At 41.1% G+C, this 13,464-nt stretch overlaps 1 protein-coding gene across 3 annotated transcripts in view; it reads right to left on the bottom strand.

The window, feature by feature from the left end:
• Positions 1 to 401: 401 nt before the first annotated feature.
• The window catches only part of dock4b (dedicator of cytokinesis 4b), a 90,980-nt gene continuing 77,917 nt past the window's right edge, over positions 402 to 13,464 (bottom strand). For 2 of the 3 annotated variants that reach the window (XM_054800404.1, XM_054800406.1), the window contains 7 exons: positions 12,535 to 12,655; positions 12,186 to 12,267; positions 10,602 to 10,711; positions 9,071 to 9,143; positions 7,343 to 7,459; positions 7,135 to 7,196; positions 402 to 5,788 (listed from right to left, as the gene is read on the bottom strand). In XM_054800404.1, coding sequence (XP_054656379.1) covers positions 5,351 to 5,788; positions 7,135 to 7,196; positions 7,343 to 7,459; positions 9,071 to 9,143; positions 10,602 to 10,711; positions 12,186 to 12,267; positions 12,535 to 12,655 — 1,003 coding nt within the window. In that variant the 3' untranslated portion in view covers positions 402 to 5,350. The remainder of the gene's footprint in view (positions 5,789 to 7,134; positions 7,197 to 7,342; positions 7,460 to 9,070; positions 9,144 to 10,601; positions 10,712 to 12,185; positions 12,268 to 12,534; positions 12,656 to 13,464) is intronic. The other variant, XM_054800405.1, reaches the window with a different exon arrangement.

Raw genomic sequence — 13,464 nt, 5'->3', positions numbered from 1 at the left:
GCGTCCTTTCATTTTTCAGTACACGGCCCTCACTGGACACCACTGCACAACAACAATAGATTCAAGTGTCTCACATGTGCATCACGTCCACGTTTTGGTCATTTTGAGCCTTCCAACGTACGAGCATCGTGGAAATCTACAAGCAGAGCGAGCCTATCCAGCGTGTCTCTACTGTAAATATGTCCTGCTCGATGGGAATCAGCGTAGAAGGCAGTTAGCAGCTGGTGCTTAGCGGGTTTCTGGCCAGCACACCCCCCGGCTCACTGATGAAGACAGATGGATCGGGCCACAATCCTGACGCAGGATGCCACAGACACCCCCCACTCACTCTCCTACCGTCCTCCAGAACCGCCACCACCACCACCACCACCACCTCTCTCATGGGCAGGCAGATTAGAGCCAAGCTTCCGATGATAGGAGCCTGCAGAGGGAGCAGCAGGCAGATAGGCAGGCATTTTCACGTGCACTTTTGAACCCGGTAGTAAACCATGTCAGGAGTGATAACAAAACACGAAGCCTGCATCCTCATGCAGCAATCAGCCTACGCTGGTTCACCACGCCTTATCATTCCCACGCCTCTCCCATCTCCACACTCCCAGGCAAACCATGGCCGAACTTTTCCAAAAGTCGGTTTTCATTTTCACTTTTGCGGAGGATCAAATGGGACAGAAGCAAATAAATAAATCAGGACTTCAATGTGTCCATAATTCAATAAATTAATGAATGAATTCCGTTAATTCATGAAATAAGGAATAATGACTCAAATGTGTCATTAATTCATGAATACACCAGTTCATTGAATGCAAACTTTTTCCACACACGTAGTGAAAAATGACATTTTTGTTGTATATTTCAAGGAAAAACTGCATCTCTGCTTTGTGATACAGGTGAAAAAGCTAATTATTAGCATCAACTTCGGTCTTTGCTCTTTTTTCCCCCATTTTTGCCTTTTTTTCCCAAATATTGAAACTTTCTCCTAAAATAATCTTTGTAAATTTTCTTCTCATAATATTATTCCCATAATATTTTGACTTTATTCCCACAATAATTTTTTCTCGTTGGAATATGACTTTTTTCTCATAATGCTTTTCTTTTTAACTTTCTTGTAAAATTACAGCAGTTTTTTTTCCCATTTCTGCTGTTGCTTTTTGTAACTTTCCAACTATTTCAACTTTCGTTTTGTAAATTGCCTTCTCGCGACTATGACTTTATTCCCAAAATAGTTTGACTTCATTCTCGTAACGTTATGACTTTTTGTACAGCCTAATTTTCCAAAAATTACAACTTTATTCGTTGTTTCATTTGTTTTTCATAATATTACATAGATAACTTTTTTTTTTTTTTACAACAGAATATCAGGGCCACACTGAAAAAAAATCAGAGATTTCGAGAATGAAGTCATAATCAATAGTCAAAATATTGATGTAATACTGAAGGGGTTGTCTTTTGAAAAACGTCTGGGATTGAATGAGTTAATATTAATCAACGTCTCTCAATTCCATTCACACCGTGTTGCAAACCAAAAGCCTGAACCGCGCCTGACACCGAAAGGCGCATTCGTTTCTAAAATGGCGTTCGCATCCTCTAAGCCATTCACGCAACAGCATTTCCCTCATGCCTTTTTTTCTCGTCTCATTCCGCTTTCAAAGCACTCCAAACCCGGCTGTCATCTCCCCCGTTCGATGGCAGGCGTCCTCCGAGGACGGCGCCAGTCAAAAAATTAAACTTCACTCATGACGCCACTAAAAACAAGCTGTAGCCTTTGAAGCCGCCAGGTGAAAAATCCCTAATAAAACTACGAGAAGACACAATATATGGGAATAGAGCAGGGAGATGAAAACGCTCTTCTTTTTTCTTTTTTTGGAAAAAAAAGCTTCCATTCTCCCTGGAGAGATTTGCAGAGCGAGACAAACACCTTTGGGTTTCTCTGTGGCTGTGTGTTCTCCAAAATTCACCCCAGGCAGCACAGCATTAATACCCAGCACCGCTCCTGATAATTCTGTATCATTACCGGTGAATGCTATAAATGGAGGATGTTTAGTGCTTGTATAATGGGGCTAAACGTGCTCTGCAGAAAGCCCGCGCTGGATGTAATGAATGCCCCAAGAAAAGTGCTGAATGTGTTTACAATTACAGCAGCTCATAATATTTACCTGCTCTTACAAGTGCATGCCTTCCAGCTATAGTATTCTTTTTTTACCTGCTGTTTTTACCTCTTGTTTAGGCCTTTGTTCTATGCAACTGCAGCCATCCCTCCATAATCTCTCCATTTGGAATAGATGATTCTACAAGGAGACTGTACAATTAACATGCGACGCTTTCCTGACATGATAATTGTTGCTAAATTACAGCCAAGCGTGTGTAATTATGATGAGTTGCAAGAGAGATACACAATTTACAAAGCAACACAATTCTAAAGCTTTGAAAGGCAAATTAAATGTACTGTAATTAGACGCAGTGGAATACAACGGACACTAAACTACTGTATGCGGCTAACACAAAAAACAAACACAAGTAGTCCAGCTTTGCAGTTACAAGATGGACGCCACAAAACACGTTAAAAACCACCAAAATGGCAAAATGTAGCTAGCGTGAAGCTAGTATGACTGCAGCTGAAATAAGACTGGATGTACCTGTTATGTATTCATTGAGTCCAAGTGTAAATAAAGTAATTTAAAAGGTAAACAAGTAGCAGGTGTCTTCAGTTATTTTACAACACCTCACAATTTACTTTGTTTCTAGTCAGGACAGGAAGTGAGTACATGGTGGCCATTTTGCAATGGAGAATCTGTGCCCACCTCATTGTTGACCTTTCATTTGCTGTTATCTGCTTCATGTACCTGTTGTTACTTGACATAAATAGTGGTTTTGTGGTAATTATCGCCGATTGCAAAATGCAGCATAGCAGGGATTCTCAAATGGTGGGTCGCGGGGTCTTTGAAAAAAAATTGTAGTGACCCGATGTCCATGAACGCACCTCATGTCTGGGCTATTCGCTTGCTACGCCTCAACGAAGTGCGTGCTTTGTTCATGGGCGAGTTGGTCAAGCTTGACCGGGAGGAGAAGATCGAGTGTGGACTTAAGGCGCCGTCTCACCGACACGCAGCTAGATACTGTAGCTACATATCGGAAAGCTCACGCTGTGTTACGCGGGGAAATTCCGCCCACAATGAAGACTACCAGGTACAGTCTGCTGCCGTTATTACATTTACCCTACTGAGTGTTGAATCTATGGAAGCCCGTTTCCGTCACTGGAAAAAAAAAATCCCAGTGGTAAATCAGAATTATGAAATAAAAAGTCGAAATGATGAGATAAAAAGTTTAAATTAAGATAGTCATAATTATGAAATAAAAAGTCAAAATGATGAGACAAAAAAGTCAAAATTATGAGATAAAAAATTGAAATTATGAGATTAAAAAAAAGTCTATGAGAAAAAATTATGATACAAAGTGCGCATGTGATGAAGGCTCCAGTGTGACTTTTTATCTCATTAATATGACCTTTTTAACTCAGTTTTTACTTATCTCATAATTATGATATTTAATCTCATAATTTGTAGTTTTTAAACTCAGAATTATGACTTTCTTATCTCATAATTATGGTTTACCATTGGGATATATTTTTCTTTCAGTGGCAGAAATGGGCTTTCATGCACTATAAATCAGAGAAACTGGACTCGGTTGATTTTTAACTTGTTTCACTTCTCGTCCAGGTCCATGTGCAAACGCTCTGATTCAACTCCCCAGAGATAACGTGGACTGAAAACTTTCACACACACACTTTTTTTCAAAAAACTTCGGAAAAGGTATTGTTGCAGAACTGATCATGCAACTTGTTTAGTGCTGGCAGGCCGTGTTATTTCGCACTACGTCAAATCCATACAGCGCTTTAAAGTGCTCGTGGCACCAAAACGCCGCAAAAAATAAAAATGCATATTTCCTGTGCTAGACGTGTGCTAGAGTGTTTAAATATTTACCTTTTTTTTTTTTTTTTTTTACAATTTTCGTCACTTTTTGCGGGAGGAGGAGGAGATTTCCACAATTTGGGTGGCCACTGAAGGGTGATGGTGGGAGATGATGGTGAAACCACTGGCATACAGCATTTTACAACTCCATTTCTTGTTATCGCCTTCATACCGTGATATTAAGCGCAATTTTTTTTACATACAAATCATATTCAACAGTAATTAGCTTTGATGCTAGCACTAACAGAACACAAGATAACATAATGTGATTTTATATCAATCTGAATAAAGATCTAATAACGCAAACACATCGTCTACATTGGACAGTTTATTGAACTTGTAAATGTGTTAGGACGCCATTTATGTATGACCTTTGTTTTTCTACACTCACAAAAACCATCAAACATTTACAATAATAATAATAATCATCATCATTTGCTGCGTCAACATTACATTCAAAGCTGTAAATTGTTATAACTACATTGTTTGTTCTTTTGTCGTTAAAAACACACTATTTACATAAATTGCAATACACATTTTTTTTCTCTTTTATATTTGGCTTACTTACATTAATCTTATGGCATAATTTACAGGTTCTCCAGAACTGATTCATGTGAAAATAAACATTCACAACCCCCCCCCCAAAAAAGAGACATACAAACAATACTAGAGCGCCCACTAATCCCACCTTTCTCAAAAATGCAGGCTGCTAAAATTCAGACTTGACAATATGATGCCGTTTGCTTACAAAAGTGAAACTGTACACATGTGACCGATGCATTTTTAAACTCCAATTGTCCAATAGAGAATACATAACAGTACTTGTCGAGAATGATAGACTTGTGCTTTAAATTACAGCAGATTAGAGCATTTTGGGGGTTCCTTGGCACCAATTTAAAAGGAGAATCTTGCTTTAAATTGTGCATTTTCCTTTGGCACAATACTTTAGTAGTAACCCGCCCCTTTAAGGTCATGCAGGCTCTGAAGCATGCAGAAAAAAGCTGATATTTGCGTTTTTGTTTGGTCCTGTTACGAAAAGTGCAAAAGTCTACGGGGGGGAGTGGGGGGGCCCAGATACCCTGAAACGTTGTCGCTGTAAAGTAAAAAGATTGTGAGCCGTTGCTAGTGTGGATATGACGAGAGCACGTTACTACACTTGAGTCAAAGTGCATGCTCCTCCTCAAGCACCATACAGTGTAGAAATGTACAAAAAAAACGTGCAAGATTCCCAATTAAGGCAAAACCAATCCAGTATATCCTCCTATACATATATTTCCCATGATGACACCTATCAAAAGTGTGTTGGTCAATAGAAAAACTAAAGAAAAAGCAGGTGAGTGCCCTAAAAGTGCAAATAATGCCAGTGTGTTCCGTCTTCCCAGCACCTAAAGCTGAGACACCTTCCGCGGTAGAGGCCTCGGTCGGGGCACCCGAGGGTCCGAGGTTCCGTCCAGCTTCATGCTGCCCGTGCGCAGCTGGTGAGGTTTGGGAGGCAGGGCTGGAGCGTCCGTCTGCGGGGGGATGGAGAGACTGTGAGGCAGCGGTACGGGCCGGCGGGGGTTGTTCCTCTCGTAGACGCTGTAAGGGGGCGGCGTCTTGTTCTCCCTGCGGATGGGCTCGTCGGGGGCCGAGTTGGGGGTGGTGGCCGGCTGCGCGGGCAGGTCGCCGACGGCGGGTAACTCGTTGCCCGACGCCTCGGAGACGCTGCAGCGGCTGAGGGAGGAGATGCCGCTGCTGTAGCTGCCGGAGAGGACGGGCGAGTTGGAGACCAGGCTGGACGAATGGCACTCGGTGGGCGAAGGGGTGAAGGGGGGCACGGTGGTCTACAAACGCAGACAACCGTTAGCTTTGCATTGCGGTGGGTCCTTAAAAACCGGATGGTTATGTCATATACAGAATCTTTGACTTGTGTTTTTGTAGTAGAACCCCAAAAATTGAGGATGATTTTGTCACATAAGGATCTTTGACTGGCATTTTTGCAGTAGGTCCTTAAAAACAGCGTATGATTTTGTCATGTAAAGGATCTTTGACTAGCATTTGTGAGGTAGATCCTTAAAAATGATCTTGACTAGCATTTTTATAGTAGGTCCTTAAAAACAGTGTATGGTTTTGTCAAAAAAGTGACTGGCATGTTTGCAGTAGGTCCTTAAAAACAAGAATTTTGTCATATAAAGGATCTTTGACTGGCACTTTTGCAGTAGGTCCTTAAAAACAAGAATTTTGTCATATAAAGGATCTTTGACTAGCATTTTTTAAGTAGGTACTTTAAAACAGAATATGATTTTGTCATATAAAGGATCTTTGACTAGCATTTTTTAAGTAGGTCCTTTAAAACAGAGTATGATTTTGTCATATAAAGGATCTTTGACTGGCATTTTTGCAGTAGGTCCTTATAAACGAGACAATTTTGTCATATAACAGATCTTTGACTAACATTTTTGAAATAGATCCTTAAAAAGGATCTGAAAAACGAGAGACAAATTTGTCATATAACGGCTCTTTGACTAGTATTTTTCCAGTCGGTCCTTAAAAACGACACAATTTTGTCATAAAACGGATCTTTGACTAGCATTTTGAAGTAGATCCTTAAAAAGGATCTTTGGCTCGTATTTTTGCAATAGGTTCTTTAAAAACATGCGATGATTTTTGTCATATATAGGATCTTTGACTAGCATTTTCGCAGTCGATTGTTAAAAAAGGTGTGATTTTGACACATAAAGGATCTTTGACTAGCATTTTTGCAGTACGCCCTTTAAAACGGGCTGACTTTGTGATAAAAAGGATCTTTCACTAGCAGACCACTCCTGTCATTTGAAGGATCTTTGACTAGCATGAATGATGCACTGACTAGACTACACGTGCGCTCTGCAAAGCTACGCACACACCCACACACACGCACACGCACACGCACGCACGCAACTACAAGTGTGACTGACAGTGCCGAGCTGCCACTCACACTTTCCGCAGCTTGTTTCCTTTTTCTTTTTTTCTATTTTGCTTTTTCACGCGAGCTGTCACCTGCGACCAAAAGCGGGAAGCTTTACACTTGTCGCTCGCAGAAGAAAAGCCTCATTTAGCCTCATTAAGGACTCCGTCTGCACTTCATAAACCTTTTTATATCACCTGAGAACACGCCTTCTCTTTTTGACAAGAAAATCCCCAAACCGACCTTTTGCGGCGACCTGGACATGAGGACGGGCGACTGGGACCTCATGTTTTTCGCCGCAGAGCCTGAATGAGATGGAGAAGAAGAAGGCGTAAAGTCAGATCTTTTCCTTGCTCATCCTTTGACCAGCAGCAGCTCCTCAAACACAGCACAGCAATCCCGTCAAACAGAGGATGAGCATGCAGTGTGACGCCCCTCATGTATGGAATACCTGCGTACGGTGGCCTGGGAGGGATGGGAGGGCATAGCAGCTTGCCGACAGGGTCAGAGAAGGACATGACGCCCTCTTTGACGCTGTCGAGGCTCCAGCTACTGGGCGTGGCTCGCACTTGACAGCACACAGGAGACACATGACGAGTCACAACACAAACAAGATGGACGATGCATGCACAAACACAAGGACGACTCATGCGGGTCTGTGATGAGCCGAGTAACGTAACTGTGTACACAATACAATCTGATATCGCCGTATCCTGCCATACTGTATAATACCTCCAACTGAAGTCAAAACAAAGTATTACAATTCACATAAGTAACTTCAATTGTGCACAACAATACTACCACTACTGCTACCTACAATAACATATTTGACATTACTATGAATATACATTTATTTATTATATATGAAGTACAAATGACACCAGAACACTATTACCAATAATACATTTTGTTCAATAATAAAGTTACACGTGTACATAATAATATCAATAACAAATACATATTATAAATTAGGAATAAATATATCTTAATACTAAAGTGAAAATGACCAAGAAAGAAAGTAGTGCACAATACTACGACTAATCATACATTTAGTTAAAAAAGAAACTATATTATAAAATAATACATTATAATATAATACTTATGATACCAATAAATATTATAAATAATACATTTTATAGTAAGATTACACAAGAAAGTAAGTAGTGCTACTAATAATACATTTTGTTACAAATAAAAATATAATAAAATAATCTGATAAATAATACATATATATATATATACATATATATATATATGATATGGTATAAATAAATATGTATTAATATTAAAGTGAAAATTACACAAGAAAGTAAGCTAATAAATGTAGTTAAAATAAAATATATATTCTAAAATATGTAATAATATAAGAAAGAATAAATGTACATTATAAATGAAATATATATTTATAGTAAAGTCAACATGACACAATAAAGCAAGTAGTGAGGAATACTACTACTATGTCATTATTATTAGTAGTAGTATTTCTCACCACTAATATGATGTTATATTATGAGTAGAATTAGAGCTTAATACTACTCATAATATGACATTATATTACGCAAGTTGAAAAATATACTTTTTACTTTTTGAGTGCCCCTCATTATTACTATTTCAAGCTCACTTTGGCGCAATGTGATGGGAAGCAAGTTGAATTCAGGTGGGCTACACTTGACAATGGAGATATGAGATGACGCCAGTGATGGATGTGTCATGTGTGTACATAAAGCATCTACGTTAAAATGTCTGCATTGCATTTGCAGCTTCTCCGTGAGTAAGTCGCGCGTTCTAGTTTTCCATACATACAGAACATGCAGATATACCATTACAGCGACAGCACAGTGTCGCTAAAGGTGTCAGGTTAGCATACTGTTCGCCGACATCTCGCTGCATTATTTTTGCATGCATTATCACATCGGAGACGGTGAGGACGAAGCGCTTCTTCCGCCGTTAACGCTAATTATCTCGCGGGAACGCTGTTCTTTTGTGCGCGCGGTTCTTCTATTTTCTGCACAGGAACGCTCCCGCTGAGCCGAAAGACGACGATTTCATGTTTATGAATGTCACATCACATGCATGAATCACCATCTAATGAGATCTTCCTTCCGATACGGTTTACACTGTCACACATTTGATGAAGAAATACCACAAATACAAGCGTGTGTGTGTGTGTGTGTTTTACCTTTGTCAGGAGCTGAGAGGTTGGGGTCACTGCGGGGTAAAGTGGCATCACCTATATGATGAGGAGCAGCCCTCTGCAGACACACAAAGAAAACGTAAATGCGCCTCGTCAATGACAAAAATAATTCTAATTCCCCTAAACGCTGAACCGGAGTGCCTTTAAAATCAATTTTACATTAGTAGCTAACTGTCAACAACAGAGGGAAAAAAAAATAACCTCTCGTGCTTCAAACAGCAGGTGAAGTGCGGGGGAGATGAATAGCCTTGAGAAGCAAACGTACATTTATTTATTTTTTCTCTATTCAGAGCTCAAGTGTGCACGGCCGCCCTCCACACGGAGCACAATCATTGTTCTGGAACATTTTCTGTCGCTCTGGTGAAGGCTATCCTTCATAAAACAGATCCATGTGCGCGTCTCAGCACGGAATGTCCTCCTTTACTAGCATGTTTTGTAGCCAACAAGCTGGCAATCTAGTATAATTATATAATAAACAGTTATTTATAGGGATGTCCGATATTGTCCAACTCTCAGTTTCCAATACTGATATCAGCCGATACCGATATGTGTGAGGAGATCTGTGATGTACATCACATATCTCCTGTGGTGATACACATGCCGTATCCATGGTGAAGCTAATGGATACTGTGACGTTTGTTTTAAAAGTCCACAGAGGAGCCATTTAGTACATTGTTTTGATCATCAAAAAGTCCAGGGAAGAAAATCAAGTGTCATAATTTTCATGTGGGCCTAGAACTCGCTGTATCGGGTTTCCACGTCACACTACAAATTGCATGTACACGGGAATTCCGGGGCCAAAATTAACATATTTCAGATTTGAATGGAATTTCATCTGCAGATTGATATTAAAGTGAATTTATATCCTACATAGCTTTTATCTTGTCCTGAAGCTCCGATCCATGAGTTTGAAAGGCTTACAGTAAAGCTGGACTTAACTCTCAAAGCACTGACTCGAGGCGGTCCAACACTATGTGTGGAAATCCGATGCAAAACTGAAGAGGAAGAAGCGATCTACTTAACAAACATGCATATGAATGAAAATACACCCGATATCGTATGAAAAAGGACACAGCGTCAGATTTTACCATCGAATCGTTACATTCCTGCTCGTGAGCATAGGCGCCATATTCAGAAAATGGATGGATGGAAGGAGCAAGCTAGCTTGCTATTAGCCAACGACGTCTGTTTACATGCTTGAGAGGCTGTTTGATGAGGTCATCATTTGCGTGCCGGCAAATATGGGAGCCCATAAATACGGGAGCTCTATGCAGCATTTCGTTTATCACCGGCTTCATTTTAGGGAAAACTTCCGATAGCGATATTCCATTTTTATACCAATCGGTGGGCCGATAATGTCGGACATCCCTAGTTATTTATCATATATTGTCTATGATTTCAATAAATAATAAGGTATAATAAAACCACTTTTAATATTTATACAGCTTAATAACTAGCGACTGTTTCATTTAATTCTTTGACTTAATTTTTTCATTTCTGTATTTTCACTGCTCACCTGCGTGGGGTCCAGAGGGTTGGGGAAGATGGCGCTGACGGGCCTCTCTCTGGGAGACAGGCAGGCGTTTTCTCTGGAATGCTTGTGTTTCTCCGCCATCTGCGGCGAACCTGCAGCAAGTGGGCGGCCGTGAGTCACCCACAGCGAGAAGATACTACAGAGCAGCGTGGAGGCGAGAGACTGTTTAGACCCGGCGACGGACGCCGAGGCAAGCCTCGCTCGCCTGCGAGGAGGAGTGGACACTCACAATGGATGGTGAACACAAAGAGAGCATTTCACAGCATCATGTGATGACACACGGCTGGCTCGGCTCCAGATAAGAACACACAAGCAGTAAGTCACCGTGGGCTTTAATGGCGAGCCAGAGGCCGCCAGCTGCTTTCAAAAAGGGCAGCGTCTACGCGTCCATAAACGTCGCCATATATTCGTACTTTTTATGACTTAGATCGGGCAGAAATATAGCGCGATAAGAGCGGGGCCGAGAGAAGAGAGCACTGTAATGAGGTCCGAGAGGTACAACGCCGCCGCACTCCAATCTTGCATCGGGCTCACTTTGTATTCACTGCATTTCTCAGCACCCAACTTTTCATTCTCGGTCCTCGTTGTCGTATTTCATGTGCCACCTGTATGGCAAGATGTCAATCTCCCCTCTAACTTTAACAGACGGGACCATGTGGAGGTTTAAAGGGTTCCTGTTTCCTGCACGTGGCTTGAAAGACAAGAAGTGAGGGTTTTTTTCCCCTCAGACGTTTTGCATTAAATTCACACAAATTTGGTCGTATTTTGTTTTGTGTTCCATTGAGGTGAAGATCAGGATACGGATGCAAATTAGTGGATTTATTGTTACTTTTGAGCATTACAGTCAGCTTGTATCGGGGCCAAGTGATGCTTTAAGAAGCCTGAAGGACAAGAAGTGAGGCCAATATTCTTAAAACAGACGTTTTTTCTATGGGGTTTTGCATTCAATTCACATTAGTTTGGATGTGTTTGTGTATTGTGTTACATTTTGGTGCAGGTCCAAATAAAGGCACAGTTTGGTGAATGTATTGCTACTTTTGAGCGTAACAGTCAGCTTGTACCGGGGCCGAGTGATGCTTTGAGCAGCTGCTGTTTCTTGCACGTGTTGAGAAAGACAAAAAGTGAGGTATTATTTTTTAAAAACAGATGTGTTTCTATGGAGTTTTGCATTGAAATCACATGAGTTGGAGTTTGGTTTTGTTCATGGAATTATTTTGATGATTTTTTTCATTATTTAGGCCGTTTTGTCAATGTTAAGTCACGGTATTGATGTTCTGGAGCAACTATAAGTCAATATCAGTCAATATTTCATTGTTTTTTTTTACTCAATTTGCATTATTGCCTATGACAACTTAGTAGCTGGTTAGCTAGTGCTCTTGTCAGCTTGTATCGGGACCAAGTGGGGGCAGTGACCCTCCAAATCTAGCAAAGCGAGCTGCGATCAAGTTCGGCAGTTGAGGCAGACTTTCTTGTGTTGTTATTGATGTTCTGAAGTGACTCTCTTCTGATTGGCTAAAATGGCCTCAGTGTACATTGAAACACAGATGTGATGGCGGTGATCCTTACCTCGGGCACTAGAGGGCGCTGAGCTGGTGACGTTGGGCGAGGCAGAGTGGTTGGAGCTCAGGCTCGAGGTAGATGGGCTGGGCTGGAAGGGGGATAACGCATCAAGCGTTACAGCTATACAGCTATTCCCCACATTCATGGAGTGAAATCAAAATATTGGTAGTCTCTCCTCCCCTCTGATCTGTCTGACTACTGTGCTCCAACACAACCAGCTCTTAATTTGACCATTTTTACATGCTCCATGTGCAGAATTAAGAGATGATTTTGTCGTGAAAGGTTTAGGGTTGGCAATTTCCAGCTAAATAAGCCTAGTAGACTTATTTGAGGTTCTTTTATTGAGTTCAAGTACCTGCATGTTGAAGACTTCGTCCGAGCTCTCTGACTGCCCTGTGATGTTGCTGACCTCGTTGGACGCCTGGGAGGACAGCGAGGAGGACGAGTAGCGGTTCACCGCCGGGTAGCTGAGCAGGCTGCATTGAAAAAAAACAAAAACCAACAGACATAAACATGCATTGTTGTGAAGGTATATGGAAAGAAACCAAAAAGAAGGTAGCTTAGAGACTCACCAGGATGCAGCGAGGAGACAGACAGGACAGAGAAGAAGACATAAATGGGAGGAAAATGTCAGATTAGAAGAAGATTATCACAGCTTCCTCTGAGAGAGTGGAGTTTTTATAGAGAACAAACACAAAAAGCTTTTGCTTGAAGGTTAGAATCCAAAAAAATAACAACTCAAAAGAGACAAAATGGGAAATGTCAGAGGGAGGCGGATGCCAGGCAGGCAGTATCTTCCTGTGGGGCGCTGCCCCTTGGGATCAAACTGTGGAGGCAGAATGTCGCGGGGAGACAGCGCGACAGGGTCACTGAACACATCAACACACACACACACACACACACACACTCTCAGGTGATGCTCAGGTGGTGGAGAACGGAAGGAGCACAAAGTGGCGCTTGAGGTGAAACAAGGACATGGAAAAGTTTCAAGCAAAAGAAGACAAAGGAAGTGATGGATGGTGGAATGTAGGGATGTCACCATCCACATTGTTTGGCTTCCGATCTCGATCCTTTTTGTTTTTTGATAAGAAGCTTTTGTTCAAACATGAATTTGCGGAATTGAATATGGTTATGAAAATAGCTTTTGAAAGCATTAAAAATAATGCAATCCAAGTATTTACTGTTTTAGTACACAGCATGACCAACAATATTGTTTGGCTTTTGAGTCAGGTCACTAATCCAATAAAAGATCCAATAAAAGTCTATCCAATAAAAGATCAAATTG

Source organism: Dunckerocampus dactyliophorus, chromosome 15, assembly GCF_027744805.1.
Source record: "Dunckerocampus dactyliophorus isolate RoL2022-P2 chromosome 15, RoL_Ddac_1.1, whole genome shotgun sequence".
In the NCBI taxonomy this organism is placed as follows: domain Eukaryota; kingdom Metazoa; phylum Chordata; class Actinopteri; order Syngnathiformes; family Syngnathidae; genus Dunckerocampus; species Dunckerocampus dactyliophorus.
The sequence above is the reverse complement of the archived record's forward strand: the minus strand, read 5'-3'. Positions and strand labels throughout refer to the sequence as shown.